At 37.8% G+C, this 25,452-nt stretch overlaps 1 protein-coding gene across 1 annotated transcript; it reads left to right on the forward strand.

Annotated features, from left to right (window-relative positions):
- Positions 1–21,976: 21,976 nt before the first annotated feature.
- Positions 21,977–23,947, forward strand: LOC100444912 (eukaryotic translation initiation factor 4B-like). The gene has a single exon (XM_054537824.2). It carries the CDS (start codon positions 21,991–21,993, stop codon positions 23,449–23,451), a length of 1,461 nt encoding a protein of 486 aa, XP_054393799.2. The 5' UTR covers positions 21,977–21,990; the 3' UTR covers positions 23,452–23,947.
- The last annotated feature ends 1,505 nt before the right edge of the window (positions 23,948–25,452 follow it).

Here is a 25,452-nt window from a genome sequence, read left to right on the forward strand (position 1 = left end):
CATCTGGGTCTTGACTTTCTTATTTACAAAATAGAAAGAAATACCAGTATAGGTGACTCCAAAAACAAATATTTTATTAGCGATATCTTTATAAATTCTTATTTAGAAAAAGCATTAAGAAGAAATGAAAGTGATGTGGATGATAAAAGTATTTCCCCCCCTTGACTTTGGTGTCTTCTCTCCTCTTATAAAGATATGCAAAATCTATGCTTTGGGTGTGCTTCATGATTCTTCATGGAAATCCCTGAGAGAGGTATTACAAGTAACTAATGAAATTGATTTCTGTCAGCATCACAATTACAATTTATTTCCACCATTGACTCAACATAGAGATTGCCACATGATACCGGAGAATGTTAAAAGCTGCCCTTAAGTAGCTCCCCCACTGGCTTCCTATGGGGTTAAGTCTCTGTAATGGAATTATTCCTTCAGGGTTTCTAGTGGAGTTAGAGTTCTTTTTTTTTTTTTTTTTTCTCTTTTCCTTTCTGATCTGGGTCAAGGCTAATGTGTTATCCTACGAGGGTTCATATATTAGCTAGTTAACATATTAGCAGGGGTTATTGTCTCTGATTAAATCATTACTACCCACTGTCTTGTAGCAAAGAAAAGGACCCTGGGGGACTGGGGCACATGATGGACAAATCTTGATGAAAGGGAAGCAAAATCAAAAGAATGAGACAGTTTGGATCCAGTTAAAATTTTGGCACTATGGTTTTTAGGCACTAAATCACTGAGATTAGGTCTGTAGAAGAGGATTCAAGAAAAAATAAATTTCCAATGTATTACCTCTTCCAAGAGCCAGGGTTTGTTTGCATCTTGGATACCATATGTAGTTCAACGTAGGATCTGTATAAAAGTGTTAATATTAAGGCTTTTTAGATTCCATTGTAAGATAAAACTAGTGGTTAAATAAGTTCATCAAAGAGGTTTCTCCCATTATCATCAACATATAAAACACATTTTGGAAAATTTGCTTCAGTTTTTACTTAATTTCATATATGTGCATTAGCATACAAATAAAAATATTTTAGAATAATTTTTAATTTAAAATCAAACAACAATTCTTTATGTTTTCTAATATTTTTGGGCCCTGGAAAATTTTCATCTCATAGACCTAAAGCTGTAAGATGATAATATTTAAATGCAAGTCACAAGCTTCAATTAGGTACAATCAGAAATCATGCGGTGACTTCATTAAGTATCATTAAGAATGATCAAAATATTGCTCTTAGGAAAAATACATCAAAAGCATTGCATTTACACATTGATTAAACAGGATCTGCAATTTCTAAAATCTGGTATGAGAAAAAAGAATGGAGTAAATTAAGTGCTCATATCCCACTTAGCAACAAGGGAGTGCTTAGCAACTGGCAAAGGAAGAAATAAAGGGAGATGGTAGAAAACAAAATATGATCAGCCTCTGAAAAGGGTGAGAAATCAAGAAATGACAATGTAACTAATTGGGGATGGAGGAGAGGTTGCTGTCCCAGAAGCAGAGGGCCACAAAGTCACCCGGCTTTTTGAAAGTTTTTAAAATTATTTTTATTTCCTTTTTAACCATAGGAAATTAGGCTCGTAATTAGGAATCAAGGGCACAGGGAGGACTCTCTCCAAAACCATGACTGTGATCGGAGTCGTGTTTGTTGAGATCCATGCAGCGCTTTATAAGCTCTTTTCGCTTTTCCTCATGCACTCAGTGTGCAATCTAGCTCTCAGTTCTATAAGGTCTTAAGTCTGAAGGAGGCTTAGGAGGATTTGATATTGTATCCATTTGATAACTCTTAAAGAGTATTATTGTTCTAATCATGCTCCCCGTCCCCCTTGCTTTCTGTTTGATTTGCCTTCCCTGGATATCCCACTTATCCCAGGCCTTCGGCTCCTGGCTTATAATGACCGTTTTCAACTCTTCTTATCCACTCGGAGATATCTTTTCCCTGTGCTTAAATCTGTGCCCATGAATTTCCCACAGGCCACTCAAACCTACTCTCAGACCTTAGCCTCCCCATTCTCTTACTACCTCTTTCATCATCACCTTAGGAAGGCCCTTGTTCATGCAGGCAACACATCCAGAAACCTCCACATTTCTGTCTCCTCACTCCAATATTTAGTTGGTTCACTGATTCTATCTCTGAAATATATCTCAAACTCACTCTTCTTTACAATCAATCTGAGGTCAAAAATTCATGATCTCTTATCAGGAGAAAAATCTAAATTCTTAGCATCACATGAAGGGACTTAATATTCTGGCCAAATTAATATTTCTTTTTAACCTTGATTCTGCTACTTCTTACTTGCACACAGCCATGTTCTGGGCATATTAAACAGATAATTGTTTCTAGCACATGTGTTTTCTGATACCTGTTGTCCCAAACTCATGGTGTTATCTCCTTTTAGAATAACCTTTCCTTTTTATTATTACTTTTTTGAGCTAGAAAAACTCACACAGAGTCTTAACTGACTAAAATGACCTCTTTATTTCATTCTTTATACCGGGCTTATGGTAAATTCTCATACCAATTTTGTTTATCAAAGAAATCCCAAAGGAACAGACATTTACAATGTAATTTCATGTATTACAGAACACATCACTGAAAGTAGTAGACATTCAATTAATATCTGTTTAATTGAATTAAATATATGGACAAGAACCCAATTTTCCCAAAATCAGAGCCTACAGATCAAGAATTGAAAGCTTTTCTGTAAAGAGCTAGATAGTAAATATTTTAGGCTGTACAGGCCATATGGTCTCTGTTGCAACAATTAAATCCTTTTATATAGCACGAAAGCAGCTACAGACAAAAAAAGTAAACTTGGCTGTGTTCCAATTAAACTTTTTTAATGGACACTGAAATTTGAATTTTATATAAATTTTAAGTGTCAAAGAATAGTATTCTTTTGATTATTTTGTAACCATTTAAAAATGTTGAAACAATTAGCTCAAGAACTATGCAATAACACTCAGGCAGCTGGACTTTTCCCATATTGACTATAGTTGTTGATCTATGCTACAGTATAGTTACAGTTTTAGTTCCTTATTTGGTCAATTCTTTATATGGACCACATTTGATTTCTTCTCTTCTACTAACTGCCTAGCATATTTGTTATTTGACATAATTCATATTAATAGCATTGTCTTATTCTAGCAGTCATTTTAGACATAGCCTTACCAGAAAGTCTTCCAGGTCACTGATTTACACCTATATCTTTTGCTATTAGTTTCTTAAACTATTGACCTCTAAAACTTGTTAAGATTGTGTATCTTATAGGCAAAGATCCTGGCCCATGTTTTTCTAAAAAATTTAAAATTTAAAATTTTAAACTTTTGTGTGATCCATTGTTTGACAACCATTTACTTCTTGAGTATATTCCCCATCATCACAGTTAATTTTTCAGTAACTATCAACTTGCTTCCTGAGAATCTAAACTTTTTTTTTGTATGGATTGTGATCTTCTCATCTGTCAAAGCAATTTCTTCTCTTATCTAAAGCTTTTTAATTTTTTTAATGGAGCATCACTTCTAATCTCGCTAATCTTCATTTGATCTTCCTAACCTTTCTTTCTCCTTTCCCCCTACATAAAATCGTGAACTCCCATGACCTTCTATGGTAACTCCCTTTCTCACATCCCCAGTATTCCACCTTTACTAAGATAACATCTTAACAACTATAATTATATTCAAAATAAGAATGATGACAAGAGAAAGGAAGAGCAGGAAAGAAAATAAAAGGATGCGAAAGGAGGAGGAGAAAAACAAGAAGAGGAAATTGAGATCTCAAAGAAAAAAAAGTGAACAAATAAATAGGAGGGTTATTTTATACAGTGTATATTTAAAAACTCGATTCTCTAAAAACTCTTTCACAAATATTATCTCTTATACACTGGGAAATTGGAGACTTTTTTAACGGATGACCTGGATAATCTAATCAGTCAAAAAAGAGAAAGAAGACTCAAATTGGATTTTTTTTAACCCTTTTGTCTGAATCAGACCCTGTTTAAAAGTCTGATAGGAGATATTTCAGGCTGACAGCTTTTCTTTCTCAAGTTCTATCTGTGTTCAGGCTCTGGGCATCTTGGGTCTTTTTATCTGAACAGAAAGCAAATTCTAGTGCAGCATCAGAATGTTCTAGCCCCTTGCAATGGCATTTAGATTACTCTGCTGCTATTTCCAAAGATGCCCAAATCCATAAATATTAAGCTACATTTTGGACCCTAACCTTGAGAAAGGGCAGCTACCATTTAATATTGCCAGGGAAAGAGAAAAGGTGTAGGGGTAGGCAAAGGAGAGAATCAAAACAACACAAATGTCAAATCTGATTGATTAAAAACTAGGTAGGCAAATCAGCAAGGGCTGGTCCAGCATCACTCAAGAGTGAGGTCAGAAAGGGCTGTTTCAAAATTATTTGGTATTTTCAGAAATTGATTACTGAGGGAGAGCATTAAGAAGTAGCTGTGAACATTCATTTAATGGACCAGTGCCTCTTGTACAGGGCTGGAGTTGTCACATTCAGTCTCATCTACTCCTTGTTAAGTTGTGCTTCTTCTGGAGCATGTTTATTTATTACAGATACTATAAGCATAAACTACAAACTAGAATAATAAATAATTCTCTAAATGGGATTTTGCTAGCACCACCTCTCTGCCTATCTTTTCACTTCCAACCCCCAATATGACAAGCTCCATTGTTTATAGGCCTGGGAATGTCTGCAGGCCTGCAGAGCAAGCCCTCTCCTGTCCTAGGATACATTTCAGTGAGTAGGCAGCAATTTATCTGGAGGAAACTGAGGGACACTCAGATGTCCTGCTGTTCTCAAACTCCTCAGTTATCTGCTCCTTGGAGAGGTATTCCCCTGGCTCCTCGGGTTAGGCATACCCTTTGCAACTATATGCAGTTTGGAAGAAGTAGCAAGTGTTACAGCAGTCACACATATACAACTTGGTGTCAGATCATTTTGTTGGTTACTCCCATATCCTGTCAGCTAGAAACAGGCCACAAAGTGAAAGCTTGCCACGATGAAGAAAGAGAGGGATATTTTGGAGTATAAATCACATGTCAATTGGTTGTATCTGGGTGTGGCACCTCATGGAAATCTGTAGCATGAGACAAGGATACAGCAAGGGGTTTTCTGAATGTATGCACACATGCGTGCATGGGTGTGTAAGCATACACACACTCCTCTCATCAAAAGCCAACCTTCATCTTTAATTTCTAATCTGATAACTGACTAAAGTCAAGTCTCCATTTATCCAGGGATCATTTCAAAACTCGACTATCACATGGTGAACATCCCCACTAGAATTTCTGCTGGTTTATTCTTGCATTCTATATGTCTTTTCTCTTTGAAGTAATCAAAACTAAAAACACATCATCTCTATCCTTCCTTTTCTAACTCCATACAAGCTGTAAGGTTTATCTTAAGCTGCCATTCCATGGACCCTGTTACTTATTTCTTTGACTAAAACTCTCTTACCCTTATTTCTCATTGACTTTGTTTCAATGCTTAATTTTTTTTTTTTTTGCAATGACGTTCACAGACGATTTTATTTTTCTCGCATAGATTACAAACCCTTTTATGGCCAGAAGTACCCTGGTTTTTTTGTATTTCCCACATTTGGCTACATGCAACACGAAGTATCAACTATAACATCAAGAAATCACTCACTCTCTGATTGTTAATAGCACTCCACTGTGGAAGCTGGGTGAGATACATACAGAGGAATCATTGACATATTCCACACAGGAGATGGGGCTGACGACTCCTCCCAAGACTATGGCTTTGTGGATTCATATATTTATCCAAAGTGAATATTTCAGATGTCTTTCTAACAGGACAAGATAATTCCTTTATGATATTTATTTCATAAGAATAAATATATGAAATGTGTCAATGCATGTAGCCTGCAATGGTAAAAATGCAATACTTCCCAGGCTTGTATTTTTCAGTCATTGCACAGTGCATTTACTGTCATCTAATTGGGCATTCTAAAAACCTGAAGTCCCCTTGTGTTTACCCTGCAACAATTGTAATCCAGTGTGCCTGACACTACAGTATTTATCCCCAGAAATAATTACTTCATGGAGAAGGCAGCAATGTGAGTACATCCCAGGACCAGAGAGCAATGACAGAGGACCTCAAGGCAATACTTCATATTCAGATACAAATGGGGTTCACAATTAATACATGAGACATCACCAATTTTAATAAAGCTGATGAAAGGTAGGTAGATTTGATATGAAAGTTAAATATACTTGGGATTCTCCCCTTCTCTAAGAATCCCTCTTTAAATTAAGGCTTTGCCAGGTGATTAACAAGAATGCCAGCGCTTCAAAGGGAAGCAAAGCCTTGTTCTTTGCTGCTCCACAGGCGACCAGCTCTCTTTCCCTTTGGTCCAGATGGAGGCTTTGTTCTCCCGAAGTTGGTCAGGTGCTATGCCTGTCCAAAAAAGGGAAGCAAGTGCAGCGTTAGGAGCCCACACCTGTTTAAAAAGCAATGTTGTTCCCTGAGCTCCAAAGCCTGAACATCAAATGCCTCCCTTTGCCAGGCAGCTTGGCTATTCCCCAGGCGTTTTCAATCTAGTTGGGTAAAACAAAAATTGCATAATTTGTCATTATTTTCAAGGAATGAGATGTGCCTTCTACAATCCCTTTCGAGTTAAATACCATGACGCTGAGTTTCCTCTGAATGCCAATGCCTTCTTTCTCAGAAAGAATAGAAATAAAGAATGAGAAAAGAAACACCCAATTGATTGCCTGTAATTTGCTCGGGTATTTGTTATTGATGTATTCTTTGTATGCATTTTAGGGATAGGTAGCAGAAAAACTCTTTTCCGAGGTCTTCAGTAAAGAGAAGGCAAATACTCTGGGAAAAGCTGGAACAGGAGGCCAGGACTTCTGAGTCAGCTTCAAGATTTAAAATAAATAAATCACATCAACTTAAGTAAACCACAAGTCATGTAATCATTCTTCATTTTAAAAAGGTAGATTAAAATTGCCTTCCCTAAATATATTACATTTAATTGTGGAGCTAAAATGTAAAAAAAAAATACGGGAAAGTGCTTTACAATTTTAAATATTTGCTATAAATGTAAAATAGTTTGAATTAGTCAGAAGTGAGGGGTGAGATGGGATTCTTATACAGGAGTCCTATTAGTCTTTCTAAGGTGAAAGCCTTCAAATCCAGGCAGACAGGGATGTAGAAAGCAAAGAAAACTCAGCAACAACCATCAGAAAGCAAGAGCAACCTAAATCTCATCTATTAAGAGTAGAGAAAAGGACCTAAAAGCCCCCACCATATTTTCTTGTATACAGGCCCTTCTGCTGCCACTTGGTTACAACAATAGTGGAGAAAAGTAGGCCCATAAAGCAAGACTGATTGCTGGGAAGATGATCAATTGCTGCTGTGAAAGGGGAAAAACTGATAAATGTTTTTTTTTTTTTTCTCCTTTTCTTCACAACCTTTTGCTAAAGCTGTGCAAAATGTGTCATGCATAAAAAGTATGCAATTTTCATGTAATTAGAGGAACACAAGATGAAAATGAGTTCCATCAGAGCAATCAAGGATGGTAATGTGGTATGTATTTGTCAGTGCCTATTTGTCATGAAAGCAAAACCAAACAAGTTATATATTTTATTTCATTTTAACTCTGAAAAATATAAATGCCATTTTGCCATGGCCAAATCTATAAATTTCAATAATCCTTTCTTTTTTTTTGAAAAGTGAAGTTTTGGAACTGCAGATAAGATCATTTTACTCTTTTAAAGAATAGAATACTATTTTATGAAAAACACTGAGATTACAGGACAGATTTATTCCATGGAGGGTCAGATTTACAGCAGGAGGTGATAGGTTTACAGTTTGCTATACAAGAAACACACTACAATTTATTTTATCTGAAAATACACTTGCATCTTACAGTAGCATGTGCCTCTGATCCCATCCTCATGCCCCCCAAACCAACTGTATTTTTATATTCTTCTTGGGCAAGAGGATATAAATTTTTTCTTTTTCCCTTTCTTCGTCTTTTTCTCTCATCCTTCTTTTCATCCATTTATTTATTCATTTACTGTGTTATTGGAGACACTTTATTGAGCTTCAAAATTGTACCAGGCACGTTAAACTCTAATGATAGAAAAATGAAGAAACCATGACCTCTGTTCTGAAGCTGATTCTACCTATTTGGGGACAGAGAAAAGTAACCAATTAATACAGTAGGATAGTAAATGGAGTGTGCTTCCATTGGTAAGACTTAAGGGAAGATACCTATCTAGCTCAGTCTTGCTATTTGAAGATTGGGACGGGGTGGGGAAAGACAGTCTAGGAAGAGGAACAGGTACAGGCAAAAGCTGGGAGGATGTTGAGAGTTTAGCCATTGATGAAAGAGCTATTAGTTAATTAGTTAATTACTAATTAGTTAATTACTAATTAGTTATTAGTAATTAGTTAATTACTCTTATGGTGGGAAGCATAAGAGGTCAAGAGTTGAGACCAATGATTTGAAATGGAGAAGGAAAGATGAGAGACACCCTTATAGGCCAGAGTAAGAGGTCTAAGCTCTGTCCTCCCTGCAGTATGAAGGCTTTTAACAGTTTTAAGCATAATCAAGTCTGTGTGTAGAAGAAACACTCTGACAGCATTGTAGAGAATTGATGTGAATAGACAAAACCAGTTATGAATCTAAGAATTCATTTGGGAGATAGTGATGGTTTGAGCCAAGGTGGGCATTGGGGACGGAGAAAAGTGAATGGGTTTGAGATGCCTCATAAAGAAAATTACCTGATTTGGAAATAATTTCTAGCTAGGGAATGAGGCATGTCTTTATTTTAACACTTACTCATTCCTTTAAAAGAAAGCTCCAATTTCTGTTTTTGAATTAAGTTGCATTTTCTTTTACTTCTATAAACTGGGACAAATGGTATCAAAAATTCTATTATGATGGACTATCTTGAAAATAAGACTTTAGTGTCCCCTTCTTTCTTTCTTCTTCTTCAGGATAAATGTCACGTTATTTGTCATATGAGTTAAGATTTTTATCAGCTACTTATAAAATAATATACATGGCATTTTATTTTTTTGTTAGTTGTTTGTCCCTATTTGTATAGTCACTTAAAGTATGCTTACATGACACTTTCTAATGTTCATATTCTCTAACGTGGGAGTTAACAAACTTTTTTTTTTTTTTGTCGAGGGCCAAATAGCAAATAATTTAAGCATTGCAGGCCACATCACAACTCCTCAACTCTGCAAACATAGCACGAAAAGAGCCATAGACAATACATAACAGTAATATTTCATTAACAAAAGCAGGCGATGGACTAGATTGGGCCTATAGGCTATGATTTGCTAACTCCTCTAAATCTCATCCATTTGTTTCTGTGTTCTGGGTTGCCAGAGCAGGCCTTTGAGATCCCTAGGCAATTTCAGCATGAGAAGCTCTGCAGTTCTAACAGTTTGGAAGGATGATTTTGAAGCTCTGAGTAACATCTATTGAGACACTTACATTGTCTACAACCTTGCTAATGTCAGACAACTTCCCTTGAATACAGGCTAGATAAGGTAAAGTTTTAAATCTTTAAGTTTTTTTAATCAAAATTTTAAAATATAGGATGGAATTTCAACAATATATGTGCTATTACCTTTTTATTTCATTTTCCAGTTGAATGTGAGATTTTTTCTTCCCCCTCCCCACCCCTGTCCCGGTATATAGAAGTCACGCCATCAGGTTATAACTAGGTTCCTGGCTTTCCTCTGTAAAATAGAAAAAACATCACCAAAGGGGCCCACTGAGCAGATTCCATACAGAATAAAATGATGAGAACAGAAGAACATGCTGCACATGACTGCATCCTCCTGCCTGAATTATAGATTTACAGCAGTAGGAAAAGGGACTAGATCATTCCTATAGCTAACACAGTTTGCATAAACCTGGAAAACTATCACAGATTTGAGACCTGCGACAACATGCCCTTGTTACAAACTTCACAGAAAGTTAATGAGATCCCAGCTCTGATCTCTTTTCCTCACTTTCACTGTTGTAGGATAGGACCTTGATTACTGGCGTCTCACTTACACTGAAACACAAGACCTCTTGCCCCTTAGAAGCCCATCTGTTCATACCGTTTATGGCCACTGGCTCTTCCTGCTTCTCCTAAGTTTTCCTGAGTTACCTTCATTTCTTCCTCTTGCTCTTCAAAAGCTCTAGCAAAGGCAAATTTCCTAAACCTTAGTTTATAGGCCTAGAACTCCCAATTAATTGAAGCTCAACTTTTATATGGAATTCTCTTGCTGATGTTACTCCAGACCCAATGTGTGGAGATTGGACTGCATTTGAACTGTTCATGTTCCACCTCTATCTGGAAAGAGAGAGTAAGTGTCAATGCAACAGAAGAAGCTTTAATACCCTGGAGGGGCATTCAACAAAATGTGACCAGAAATAAAGAATAGATTTTGTATGTGTGGGTAGTGTGTGTTTCAGTATGTGTATGTAGGAACGTTTGAATTTGAATTTTCAGGGTTAGAAGCTCAGTACATGTATTTGTAGTCATTATGGTGAATAATTTCTCTTAATGAGTCTTAGATAATGGCATCTTCCCAAAAAGGAAAAGTGAGGGGTTTGGCAGAAATTCAAAACAGACAAAAGATGGTGAGTGAGATTTGGGCTTCTCTCAACAAATATTGACTAGGATAAGCTCATCTCATTCAATGCAAAGGATTGTCATCCTTCTTTTAATGGTTACATCAAACTGGGTGAAGTTTGGTTTAATTGGAGAGGAGATTGCATGGAATAAGGTAAAGTGTAAGGTGGGATTTTAGAGGTGGCAGATGCCCCTAGATATAGGCAAAATTATTAGGGGGCTGCATTAACTGGGATAGGTACCCCAAGCTCTGGTCTCTCATCAATGCAAAGGTTTCAGGCCACTGTAAACACATTTTTAAGGGAAGTATTCTAATCTTGAGTTAGCAGGGGTTTTTGCCCAAGACGCAGATGGAAGTTGTCAAGAAAATAAACTTGTCCCCCACCTCTATCCTTACCTCCTGTTGATAAACAAACCTATACCACTGGGTTTGTTTATTCCAAAGTGGATAAGCATGTGCTCACCACGAAGGAAACATTGCCAGCTTCACACTCCAATGACTCTCGGGCCATCTGTCCAGGTATTAAGCATTTTTATTCTTTCCTCTGCCCACATAAAATGGTGATCAAGGATGATCTCTTGGAATCTCCAATCACAGAGTCTTCTGACTGAGGTGATGAAGAAAAGCTCAAGACTCCATGCAGGAGAACTGAAGAACCAGGAATGATGTTCAAGCTTTAATGCTGGTTAAAGGAGGGTGACTGAACACATGTAAATTGAGTCCCTAATTTTTCAGTGCATTATGCCAGGTGTTGTAAGAAATAAAGATAAGTAAAATTAGCTCCTCATTTTGGGGAGGTTCCAATAGAACTGGAAGATATGAGACAAATACACAGAATGAGATATAAACCAAGTTAACACAAAAAGAGTGACTATGCAGAAGGGGTGAAAGAAAGAGGATGGAAAAATCACACATTATTCAGAAGAGGCTGGAATGCCAACTACACTTACCTAAGTAGATCCTGAATTCTCAAGCTTTTGTCAGGACTCATATAAATTTCTTCTATTTTTTCGTTCTTTTTTTTTTTTTTTTTTTTTTGACAGAGTCTCATTTTGTTGCCTAGGCTGGAGTGCAGTGGCACAATCTTGGCTCACTGCAACCTCCACCTCCTGGGTTCAAGCAATTCTCTTGCCTCAGCCTCCCAAGTAGCTGGGACTACAGGCGTGCACCACCACACCCAGCTAATTTGTTTGTATTTTTAGTAGAGATGGGGTTTCGTCATGTTGGCCAGGTGGGTTTCAAACTCCTAACCTCAAGTGATCCTCCCGCCTCAGCCACCCAAAGTGCTAGGAATACAGGTGTGAGCCATCACACCTGGCCGAGAACTCATGTAAATTTCAGGTGGGTTCTGCAAGTCTTGATACAAGTACAGAGACTTTGAATTTTATGTGGCAAACAATAGTAACTCTATTCCTTTCTTTTCTACTGATATGAAGAAATCATATGAGAGTTTCCAATTATCAAAAATTACATTATAATCTTGAATGTGCTCAAACATATTTACAACAAAGATAAATAATTTAAAAATTTGATGATGTAGCTATTATTATTATCTATTACTTGTGGCATATCTCGAAGTTAAATAATCTCACTAATGAAAACAGTTGAGACAGAAATTTGATACCTAGGTTTTTTTTTTTAGTTTAAAAATAAAAAATCAGAATTGAAAAGAGTAAAACACTGAATAGTTATGAAATAATACTACTAGCAGTTTTATTTTAAAAATGGGTAGGAGATATAATCAGCCATAATTTTCAAAAATTATCAAAAACGTGTATTTTGTTCCTGGATATCATATGAAGTATAGTTCTAACTATTCATAAACAAATGGACTTGTTATGTAATGGAAAAAGCAGTTTGCAATCTAACTGAAATAATTACATATCAATATTTATCCTCTCTCCTGTCTCCTTTATCTTTTTAATGCCATTGTCACAGCTAAGCATTAGAGAAATAGAAAACAAACAAAATCTAGGTCATTGTTGGCAACTGGAGACACGAATAGTTGATATTCCAACTTGAAATTATACAGCCATATTTGGGCATTTGGACATATCTGAAATTTTCTCTGCTGAATTCAATTCACCAACCCCAATTTGGCCTCAGTGCCTAGGAGGCAGCTTGGGGTAATGAAAAGAGCATGCATTTATGAGGAAGATGGTTCTGGGTTAAATTGTGTTTCATCTCTGAGTTAATTATCCTCTCTGAGTCTCACTTTTTGCTTAAGTGAATAAGAGTGCCTGCCTTTTGCTGAGTATTACATATTTGTCTTATATTTGTCTTCTGGAACTTGATACCTGCTAAGTCATTGCATCCTGACAACATTATTCGGAAGTCAAATGAGATAATTTCTACACATTCACATAATAGGCTTTCCATATATGTTACTTACCTTAATTTTACACTCATCTGAAATTAACTCATCAGTATCTGTCCCAATTAGAGAACTATGTAGGTTAATGTAGAAGAAAAAACTCATTTGCAGGTCTGGGCATTGTAACTTCACCTCACGATCAATGTATTTATGGGGCAATAGCCAATGTTTACATCCACTTCTTTACTTTCCTTAATGCACTTAATCCTCTCTTCACCCATACTTTCTATGATAAACAGGCCTACAGCACCAGTTTGCAGATAAATAAATATGTAAATAAATAAATAAATAAATAGATTCCCAGAGCCAGCTTGGAAGAACGGTTGATAATCTGAACCATTACGGAGGTGAAATTTCATTACACAGATGGTGACATCCCGATGTCTATCATCAAAACACAGCAGGTAGAAACCATCAGCCAGGGCCATTCCCTTCTATAAAATTACACTTATATTAATGTCACTCCGGATTTCATTATGCGGAAAATGATATTGCACAGGTCTCCAGCACTAGGGGGGCGGTGGAGGGTGGGGGTGCTGGGGTGGTGAGGGAAGCATAAGGGGCTGGGGTGGGAGAGTGGGAAAAACAACTGTCTGTGGAGAGACCACGGAAGCTAATTCAGAGGAAGGCTGCCTAGGAATGGCAAATCGAAAAAAAAAGACTATATGCGTGTATATATAAATATATATTTTAAAATTCCTCGTAGATTCTACTGCCAGTTCATGCTGCTTCTTGATTGACTCGCCGCCAGACGTCCTCCACAGGCCCCTGATGGAATGTTTAAAAGGCCCTCCTGTGGGAAGCAGGGAGATTTACAGTTAATTTTTATTAATGAAGGATGACAGGCATCTCCATTTAGCCAACAAGATATTACACCGGTCCAAGAAAACGCCCCTGTATTTGGAGCAAGCATCCTTATCCCATACCCCAACCCACCTCTCTCTCTCTCTCTTTCGTAGACAGAGTCACAGGCACACACACACACCCCCCACACACCACACACACACACAAACGCGTGCACACACACACACACACTCTTATGCATACACATGGGCACCAGGGAATTAAGAATACAACAAATTATGAAACAAAGGAGAATATTTGCTTTTTTATATTCTGGTACTCCCCTATCAAAAGAGGAAGGAAGGAATGGGGATTCTGTGAGTCGGGATGGGTGAGTGGTGAGGGTCCGATAGCAAATGCTGCTCATTCCTGCTGCTGCTTCCTGTTACTCGTCTGCATTCCTACATCTCAGCCCCTACCCCATATTCATTCCCACTCTAGAGAATTCGCTGCCATTTCTGAAATGAATTAGGATGCCACATTAGTTTTGTAACTGGCCCAGCTACCCACCCTTGTGCTTCTTTGATTTGCTCCTCACCATGCAGCAAGAATTTTTTTTTCCATAATCTGTTGCACTTGTTCTCTGATAAAAACCTTCAGGGATTCTTTAGGCTTTCCAGATCAATGAAAATTCCTCAATATGGCCACCAGGATACCTTATGGTAGGGGTCCTGCCAATATATTCAAGAACTGGTTTATTTAACATATTAATCTTCAATAATTGGTTTATTTAAATATTTAAATATCTCTTTTTTAATCCACTAGTTTTTTGGTAGGATACCCCCCTCCCACTCACGTAAGTTACTCATTCTTCTAGGCTCAGTCCCACTCTTGTTAATTTCAGGATTATCCCCCAACATGATTTTCTTCCTTCTTTAAATGACCACTGACTATTCACCAATGTTGGGGATGTATATGACTTATGTCCCCAATAAATTAAAATGTTTGGCAGTTAAGCTTCATGTCCTATTTTCACCCCAATATGCTGACTTTTTGAGATATGCCACCTTCACCCCTCTAAGCTCACTGAGGAAGTACTCTATGCTGCAGTCTATGACTTGCTCATATCATCCCTTCCCAAGTGACAGCCATGACCAACAGCCTGGTTTGAATTCTATTCAACGTTAAATCAACTTAAAGAACAGGTCATCTCTTATCTTCTTATCATCCCTATGAAACTTTCTTATCCAGTATTTTGACCTCCACTCATCTCTTCTCTATTTGTGTAATATTTATATAGCATTCCATAGAGTTTTAGGTATAACTTATATTGTTTTTAAGAGATGTATATTTGTCTGTTCTCATTCAGTGGAAAATAACCTCCATTGGCTATAGCATTTTTTAATCCCTCAGAATACTAATCTCAGAGTAGGCAGTAAATATATGAGGAATTGCTGAAGCGAGGAATGAATTAACCAATAATAGTGTTCAGTAAGTAATAGTTGGACACTTTAAAAAAATTTTAATGAACATATAGACATATATGTATATGTTATATGTATGTTATAAACCTCATTTCCCATTCATATTGTTTTGCAGTTTTAGGAACCATAATTCTTCTTGTTACCGCTTTTCTGGGGCCATTTCATGCCTCAAGATTAAACAATTATAATATCATTCTCTAACTGTATGGGCTCCTCAGGTGTTCTTCATGGGGTTCCTTCAGCTCTTTTTCACACTTCTTTTATAGAAAATGGGATGAATTAAATGACCAAAACTAGGAGCTTACTTTTATAATGTAGGCTACAGAACTTTACAAAATCCAATCAGTATTTAAATAGATGCAAACTTAACTGAAGTTTTCAGACTTCAGGGTACCCACAGATTAATTAACCTGGGTGTTTGTTGTCCCTCCAATAGAAAACTCACAAATATTTTAGTTCAGTGTGTTTGGAGGCATCTCTTAAATCCCAATTTTAACATGCATGTGATTCTCTGCAGGTGCTGTGCAAAGCACACTTTGAGAAAAATTAGTTAGAGATCAATTAAATAGAAAGGTATGAGTATGTAAGAGAAATTATTAATCAGCAAAGCTAAACACCCACAAGTTTATGCTCCAGTTTCCTCTACTACTGTCTATGGGTCTTTTTCTCCTTCACTAACAAGAAATTCTCAGTTTTAAAGTTTGTGTCATTTTATTCATAGCTGCACTCCCCATCAAAAACCAAGGTTATAGAATTAACCACTTTCCTGATGGGAATTTTCATTTGCTAAGTCATATAACATCCAAGCTTTAATTTCATTAGTTATATTTGATAATACAGTCTGAATGGTTGCAGATGGGTACAATTGGTATCTTCAAATTGTGCTCCTTAATTCAAATTAATCTTCAATTGGTGGAGCATATGTGCATTTTTTGTCACTATATTTCTTTAGCACTAGGCCTGTTCTATTTTGTAAATCTCACATCCGCCTTCCATTACCCAACTCTAAAAACACTTAGTAGAGAAATCTATACACACAAAAACATGTATACAGACACACACATGCACACACAGATATGCACACACACACACCTCTGACTTCCAAAGAAAAGATTATTGCACAATGCCCTAGCCTTAAACCTTACCAAATCCTTGTTGTTGATTATATTTATAAATGGCTTCAAACTTCCCTCAATGTCACTATCATAAAGTCATGCCTGAGTAAAATATTGAATTGGCACAATATATGCTTTACATTAAAAATTTGATTTGTAGTAATAGACAGCTAATTCAATTAATTTGAATTACACACCTCAACCACGTGAAATCCATGTTAAATTAATTAAAGTAAAATGTAGATACAATAAAATGCACCCATTTTAAATGTACATTTTGGTGAATTTTGACAACTGTACACATATATTTAACTACCATCACAATTAAATTTTAGAGCATTTCCATTAACCCCAAAATTGTCTTGCACACCTTAAAATTCATTCAATCTTTCTTCCTGGACACCTGGCATCAGGCAAATACTGATCTAATTGTAGTCTGTTTGCATTTTCTATAATTTTATATACCATAATCAAATAGTACATACATTTTTATATCTGCATTAAGTCAGTATGATTTTTTTTTTTTAAGACAGTCTCTCTGTTGCCCAGGCTGGAGTGCAATGGTACAATCTTGGCTCACTGCAACCTCTGCGTACCCAGTTCAAGTGACTCTCCTGCCTCAGCCTCCTGAGTAGCTGGGATTATAGGCACACCCCACCACACCTGGCTAATTTTTTGTATTTTTTGTATTTTTAGTAGAGACGGGGTGTCACTATGTTGGTCAGGCTGGTCTCAAACTCCTGACCTCATGATCCACCCTCCTTGGCCTCCCAAAGTGCTGGGATTACAGGCACGAGCCACCGTGCCCAGCCAGTATGATGTTTTAAAAATACAGCCATACCGTTTCATGTATCAGTGCTTTGTTGTGTAGTATTCCATTATGTGGATGACAACATTTTGCTTATCTGTTTACCTGTTGAAGAACACTTGGGTTGGGAGTTAATTATAAATAAAAATTGTTATAAACATTTGAGAACAAATCTTTGTTTGGAGATTTTTAAAAATTTCTTTTAGGTAGATACCTAAGAGTGAAATTTCTAGGTCATAGACTGTGTGTATATTTGACTTTCTGGAAAATTGCTAAATTTTCTAATTGGTTGTGCTGTTTTACATTCCCACCAACAAATATGGAAGATCTATTTGGTCCACACTCTGGCCGTCCTATAGCCAATCTTTTTAATTTTAGCAATTCTAGTGGCTGTCTAGTGGCATCCCGTGGTTGTTTTAATTTGCACCCTTCTCTAATGACTAATGATAATGAGATCAGTGCTTATTTGCCATCCATACATCTTCTCTCGTAAAGTATGTGTTCACACATCTTTTGCCCAAATTTTTATGGGTTTGTCTTCTGATTTTGAGGTTGAAGAGTGTCACTGATACAATTCTACAGCTTGTTGTTTCATTTTAAATAATTGAATTATTCAAAAAACACAAGTATTTAATTTGAATGAAGTCCAATTCATTCACTTTTTTTAATGGTCTTGATTTTGTTTTCTAAGATATCTTTGCCTATTCAAATGGTTATATAATTTTATCTTATGTTTAATTTGATAAATTTTATACCTTTAACTTTTACATTTATAACTTTTATCCATTTTAAGAGAAGTTGTATACCATATGAGGTAGGAGTTAAGGTTTACTTTCTTTCTTATGGATATCCAATGTTCTAGCACCATTTGTTGAAAAATGTATCATTTTCCTATGGAATTACTCTGTCAGTTCGGTCACAAATACATCTTACCATGTATGTGTTGGTCTGCTTCTGGACTCCCAGTTTGGTTCTTGTTGATCTACATGTCCATCTTTTTTTTTTTTTTTTTTTTTTTTTGAGACGGAGTCTCACTCTGTCACCCATGCTCATTTTTTAAATGAAGAAACTGAGAACAGAAGTGTATATTGGCTTGCATGTAATTATGAAACTAAAGTTGTGAAGCTGCAGAGGAAAGATTTTCTGACTCTAAAGAATGCCGGATAATAAAGCTGAGTTCTAAACTCTATACCATGTAATATAACGTAAATTGAGGAAAGTAAAGAGGGCATAGGGAAGAAAGAGAGAGTGGGAAAATGATTCTGAATACCCTTTGGAGTACTTTGAAATTGTGAGAACTAACCATGCATTCGACAGCCAATGATGAGGAAGCTTGGATGACTCACTAAGGAATCTGGGCATGATACTCTAGACCAACATCTTGATGTATGATCTACTGATCCCTTATATCAGTATCACTTAAGAGTACATGTCAAAAATCAGATTCCTGAGCTCCAAAACACTCATACAGAATCAGAATCCCAGGGCTTTGTCCTGAGAACATGTACACTTGACAAAATTCTTGAACGATAATAGTGCAGTTTACTCCTCGTTGTCAAGCCTGGACTCAAAGTAGATCTCAACTACTATAGACAGCTAGATTTCTAGAGCATAGGTACAACCTCTTTCCAGGTCATGTGAGAAGCCTTATAGTGCAGAAAATGGTAATCACCTTGCCATTTCTACAAATGGTTAATATTTAAAATATATAGGAAACAAGTAAACATTGAAGAGATAGTGATGATAGAAAAATAAAAAGAGAAATAAATCAGTAAAAGACAACTCAAAATTGTCTGAGGGTGTATCTAGTCAAAGGTACTGGTAGGATAGCCAGGCTTTATCATAATTATTTAGAAAGAAATGAAAGGAACAAGACTCTACTAAAAGTGGTATTAGCAGGGGCAAATTGTACTCCACTGGATTTTGCAGAATTTCCTCTACCACATTGCTCCAAGCTCCATATTAATTTTTTATCATTTTCTTCAAATCATAGTTATTTTATATTAAATATTTCTATTAAAAAACAGAGAGAAAAAAACAAAATAGGGAAATAAAATCTCAACAGAGCCTTTTGGTTCATTGCTGCAGAATCTTTTACTCCATCACTGTGTCTGCCTTTGGAGTTTCCTTCACTCACTAGGGAGAACACAGGGGAGTGTGTTTGTCTGCCCAATGTGGAATCAAACACTCAGCCTCTCCTTGGAGAGGCTTTGTTGGCAGTCACACATGGATCCGCTCCAGGACCGGCAGATTTCAGGCCCCCGGAGAGATGTGAGATTTGCAAAGGGCAGGGAAGATTGGCAAAAATATTGACTTTGATATTTCATCACTTCACATTTCCAAAGAGTAGAAATGCACTGACAACTGCACCTTTCTAATCAGATGCTACCAGAAGTTCCCAGCACAGCACACACACTAGAGACCGTAATACCAACAAAGCCCCAAACAGAATGATTTATATTAGAGCAAAGTAATCAGCAGCCTTTCTGCTTCTCTCTGCTTGATTTCTCTTGTTCATCTGTTTGGGTAGCACTTTACAGCTTTCTATTATGGAACTTCTTAACTTCTGGCTATTTTCAGATGTTATTTTGAACTCATTTGTCTTTTCAGAGTATATATAGCTTCCCTGACTATTAAGATCTGAATGGTGACAAGAAGAACCCCATTTTTTTCCCTATCACCTGAGGAGAAATATTAAGTATTATTCAGTGCTTGGGAGGATGTATTTGTCTTGGAATTGTATCACCTTGCTTGGGGTTGTGTAATATGAGAGAAGTGGGTTGTGAAGAACGAGAAGAAGAACATTCAATGGGTAGTTGGAGGAAAGCAATCAAGCTTTCTTTGCATCTAAGTCTTAATTTTTTTTCTTTTTAAGTTTGAGATAGTTTGGCTCATAAAATACTGTATCTGACAGACTCAAAAATAATATCTTATTCTGCTAAAAAGTTAGTTTGCCAATTAGATATGTACAACAGTTTAATTTGTATCTAATCATTTCCTAATGTAAGTTACTGTTTTCTGTTTTAGTTAGGTATTATAAAAGCTTGTTGCTTTGTGTTAGGTATTATAAAAGCTTGTTGCTTTGTGTTGCTTTCTGTTTTAGTTAGGTATTATAAAAGCTTGTTGCTTTGTGTTAGGTATTATAAAAGCTTGTTGCTTTGTGTGGCTTACTCTGCCAATCATTTCTGTTAACATTTCTTCTAAGATATGTGGCTACTATCCTATGCCCCTTAAAATGTAGACACATTGTTGCCTCTCCAGTAAAGTTATTCCCTAGCCCCATGTGCTGAGTTACTTAGACCTTCCCTTGATATTGCGCATGCTGCTATTGAACAACTTTGAAGTTGAACAACTACAAATTTGAATTTGTATTTTAATATCTGCCTTTCTTATAAGAAATGTGAATTGTGTTTATTTCATATTTTGACTGATATCGTTTGGTTGTGACCCCATCCAAATCTCACCTTAAAAAGTAATAATTCCCACCTGTCAAGGGCAGGACCAGGTGGGGATAATTGAATCATGGGGGTGGTTTCCCCCATACTGTTCTCATAGTAGTGAATAAGTCTCATGAGAGCTGATGATTTTATAAAGGGGAGTTCCCCTACACAAGCTCTCTCTTGTCTGCCACCATGTAAGGCATGATTTTGCTCCTCCTTTGCCTTCTGCAGTGATTGTGAGACCTCCCCAGCCATGTGGAACTGTGAGTCCATTAAACCTCTTTTTCTTTATAAATTACCCAGTCTTGGGTATGTCTTTATTAGTAGCATGAGAACAGACTAACACATTGACCTTCTCTAGAGGCTCTGATACATATAAGGTGCTCAATGTTTTTGTTTTTATTTTCATTGAATATGTAACTCATGGTTGGAACTGAAACAACAAACTTTGTCTTTGGTAGTATTGTCAGAGGCATGTGAACAAGAGCAACTCCATCTTGAATAGGAGCTAGGTAAAATGAGGCTGAAACTCACTCGGCTGCATTCCCAGATGGTTAAGGCATTCTAAGTCACAGGATGAAATAGAAGGTAAGCACAAAATACAGGTCCTAAAGACCTTGCTGATAAAACAGGTTACAGTAAAGAAGCTGGCCACAACCCGCCAAAACCAAGATGGTGACGAGAGTGACATCTGGCCCTTCTCACTACTACCCTTCCATTAGCACCATGACATTTTACAAATGCCACAGCAACACCAGGTGGTTACCCTATAGGGTCTAAAAAGGAAAAGCATAAATAATCTATCCTTGTTTAGCATATAATCAAGAAATAACCATAAAAATGGGCACCCAGCAGCTCTCAGGGCTGTTCTGTCTATGGAGTAGCCATTCTTTTATTCCTTTACTTTCTTAATAAAGTTGGTTTCACTTTACTCTATGGACTTGCCCTGAATTATTTCTTGTGTGAGATCCAAGAACCCGACAGGGGTCTGGATCGGGACCCTTTCCTGTAACAGTTTGCTTTGCTGGCAACTTTCCAAACAGCTTCCCAGCCACTTATCACTCATTCAGGCATTACCACTAACTCCAATTCCTCCAAACATTTCAAGATCTCTGTCATGGAATCTGTTTTCCTGCCTGATCCTTACTGATACATGAGAATAAAAATTTTACCTAACTCTTGGGGAATTGCTGTGGAACTAAAAAGAGGTAATGTTTTATGTAATACAAGTCTGGCATATGGTAAGCCCTCAATATGTGCCATCTCACATTATGTATACAGTAAACATTCAATCATAATTTTTATTATAATAATCATTTGAATTAATATCTGATTTGCTTTTTCCCTCTCCCAACATGGCGGCCTCAGCAAAAAAGAAGAATAAGAAGGGGAAGACTATCTCCCTAACAGACTTTCTGGCTGAGGATGGGGGTACTGGTGGAGGAAGCACCTATGTTTCCAAACCAGTCAGCTGGGCTGATGAAACGGATGACCTGGAAGGAGATGTTTCAACAACTTGGCACAGTAACGATGACGACGTGTATAGGGCGCCTCCAATTGACCGTTCCATCCTTCCCACTGCTCCACGGGCTGCTCGGGAACCCAATATCGACCGGAGCCGTCTTCCCAAATCGCCACCCTACACTGCTTTTCTAGGAAACCTACCCTATGATGTTACAGAAGAGTCAATTAAGGAATTCTTTCGAGGATTAAATATCAGTGCAGTGCGTTTACCACGTGAACCCAGCAATCCAGAGAGGTTGAAAGGTTTTGGTTATGCGGAATTTGAGGACCTGGATTCCCTGCTCAGTGCCCTGAGTCTCAATGAAGAGTCTCTAGGTAACAGGAGAATTCGAGTGGACGTTGCTGATCAAGCACAGGATAAAGACAGGGATGATCGTTCTTTTGGCCGTGATAGAAATCGGGATTCTGACAAAACAGATACAGACTGGAGGGCTCGTCCTGCTACAGACAGCTTTGATGACTACCCACCTAGAAGAGGTGATGATAGCTTTGGAGACAAGTATCGAGATCGTTATGATTCAGACCGGTATTGGGATGGGTATCGGGATGGATATCGGGATGGCCCACGCCGGGATATGGATCGATATGGTGGCCGGGATCGCTATGATGACCGAGTCAGCAGAGACTATGATAGAGGCTATGATTCCCGGATAGGCAGTGGCAGAAGAGCATTTGGCAGTGGGTATCGCAGGGATGATGACTACAGAGGAGGCGGGGACCGCTATGAAGACCGATATGACAGACGGGATGATCGTTCGTGGAGCTCCAGAGATGATTACTCTCGGGATGATTATAGGCGTGATGATAGAGGTCCCCCCCAAAGACCCAAACTGAATCTAAAGCCTCGGAGTACTCCTAAGGAAGATGATTCCTCTGCTAGTACCTCCCAGTCCACTCGAGCTGCTTCTATCTTTGGAGGGGCAAAGCCCGTTGACACAGCTGCTAGAGAAAGAGAAGTAGAAGAACGGCTACAGAAGGAACAAGAGAAGTTGCAGCATCAGCTGGATGAGCCAAAACTAGAACGACGGCCTCGGGAGAGACACCCAAGCTGGCGAAGTGAAGAAACTCAGGAACGGGAACGGTCAAGGACAGGAAGTGAGTCATCGCAGACTGGGACCTCCACCACATCTGGCAGAAATGCACGAAGGAGAGAGAGTGAGAAGTCTCTAGAAAATGAAACACTCAATAAGGAGGAAGATTGCCACTCTCCAACTTCTAAACCTCCCAAACCTGATCAGCCCCTAAAGGTAATGCCAGCCCCTCCACCAAAGGAGAATGCTTGGGTGAAGTGAAGTTCTAACCCTCCTGCTCGATCTCAGAGCTCAGACACAGAGCAGCAATCCCCTACAAGTGGTGGGGGAAAAGTAGCTCCAGCTCAACCATCTGAGGAAGGACCAGCAAGGAAAGATTAAAATAAAGTAGATGGGATGAATGTCCCAAAAGGCCAAACTGGGAACTCTAGCCGTGGTCCAGGAGACGGAGGGAACAAAGACCACTGGAAGGAGTCAGATAGGAAAGATGGCAAAAAGGATCAAGACTCCAGATCTGCACCTGAGCCAAAGAAACCTGAGGAAAATCCAGCTTCCAAGTTCAGTTCTGCAAGCAAGTATGCTGCTCTCTCTGTTGATGGTGAAGATGAAAATGAGGGAGAAGATTATGCCGAATAGACCTCTACATCCTGTGCTTTCTCCTAGTTTCTCTCCACCCTGGAACATTCGAGAGCAAATCAAAACCTCTATCCAGACAAGACAAAATAAAACTCACCATCTCCTGAAAAAAAAAAAAAAATCTGATTTTAGAATAATTTTGAATTTGATAAGACACACTTTTAGGTGTTTTTGCACCTTCTAGGTAACATTCTGTATCTAACCACTAAAAGGAAAATTCCACCCCAAAAGTCTACTCTGATTTTTCTAATGGTCCTGGAACCATCCATTACCTCAGAGTTCTATCCAACTTCCAGCTTGTTGGCAGAGGACTTTCAGGGACTTGGCTTTTGGTGAACTATTTGAATTCTGTTTCTGTGTACTGTTCTCTTACAAATGATGGAGGTGGCCCCCTTCTTGTATTAAACCACAGCAGTTACAGCAACCTCAACCCATTAGTGTGGTGTTTCCTGTTGCACAATGCCTTTACCATGATTAGAAGTCCAACACAAACTCATCCTCCTACCCACACACACAACGTTAGCAGCCTATTCATATATTTATGTACAAAACATTTTATTTTATAGGATCCCCTTCAAAGTCATTATTAACTGAGTTTTAAAAAAAAGAATAAAAAATAAAAAACTAAATAAAAGGGAGAAACAAAAACACAGGTAAAACCAACAAAAATGCCTCAAGAATAAGATTTGTCAGGAAATATTCTCTCTATCCTAGAGAAGAGAAAATCATGGCAGAGAGTTGTTTTCATAAGGCCGTGAAACCTGCCAGTGCCAGAGATGGCATTGGGTACAGTAGTCCTGTCCCATCTGTTTCACTTTGCTATGAATTTGAGAAAAACACTAGCCCTGGACCAGACCCACAGAAGACATCAGCAAAATGCACTTGGGATCTGAAGGTCAGAAATGATCTGATGTAACTGAACTTGACGCACCTTTGGGAGCCATCATCTCTGCAAGTCCACCACATTGTTCTTAGTCACTCTGTTGGTTCCCTTTATCATTCCTTCTTCTCTGTGGTTTTCCCTGAGTCTTTTGCAGACCTACACAGCTATCATCTGTTTTCATAGCTTTTCTGTCTTCCACATATTAAAACATATTCTCTAAAACTACCATCTGGAAAGAATTTAGATATGCCAATCCCACAGCAGTGATACCCTTAGGTGAATTTATGTTTGAACAAGGAACAATGATGGTAAGATTTCAGCTGTAGCAACTAGCTATAGAGGAACATCTTAGAACAAGAAAGTTGTCTGCAACCCACCAAATGATACTTCGTCATTTGCTACTTCCTACCACATGTGATTCCTGGAGCAGTAGTACAAATGGATACCTACATAACATATGTTAAATATTTACTTTTTTAAAAAACCAAGATAATAAACTATCGAATTATATTTGATCCTCCTACTTTAAAGAATATTCCTTTATAAAAGCCTGGAAGAATACAGTTGAACTTAGAATTACTTAACTCTTCAGTTTTCTGTGCTAGGAGCATGGCAGTCTGGAAATCAGACTGAGAGCCCGAACATCAAACTCAGTCTCTATCTGTTGTAAACAGTTAACCTATGGTCATCCCTTCCCCAAGGGTGAGTACAATGGCCATTTCCTCAGAAGCAAGACTTAGTGA

The sequence above is a fragment of the Pongo abelii genome, chromosome 17 (genome assembly GCF_028885655.2).
Source record: "Pongo abelii isolate AG06213 chromosome 17, NHGRI_mPonAbe1-v2.0_pri, whole genome shotgun sequence".
In the NCBI taxonomy this organism is placed as follows: domain Eukaryota; kingdom Metazoa; phylum Chordata; class Mammalia; order Primates; family Hominidae; genus Pongo; species Pongo abelii.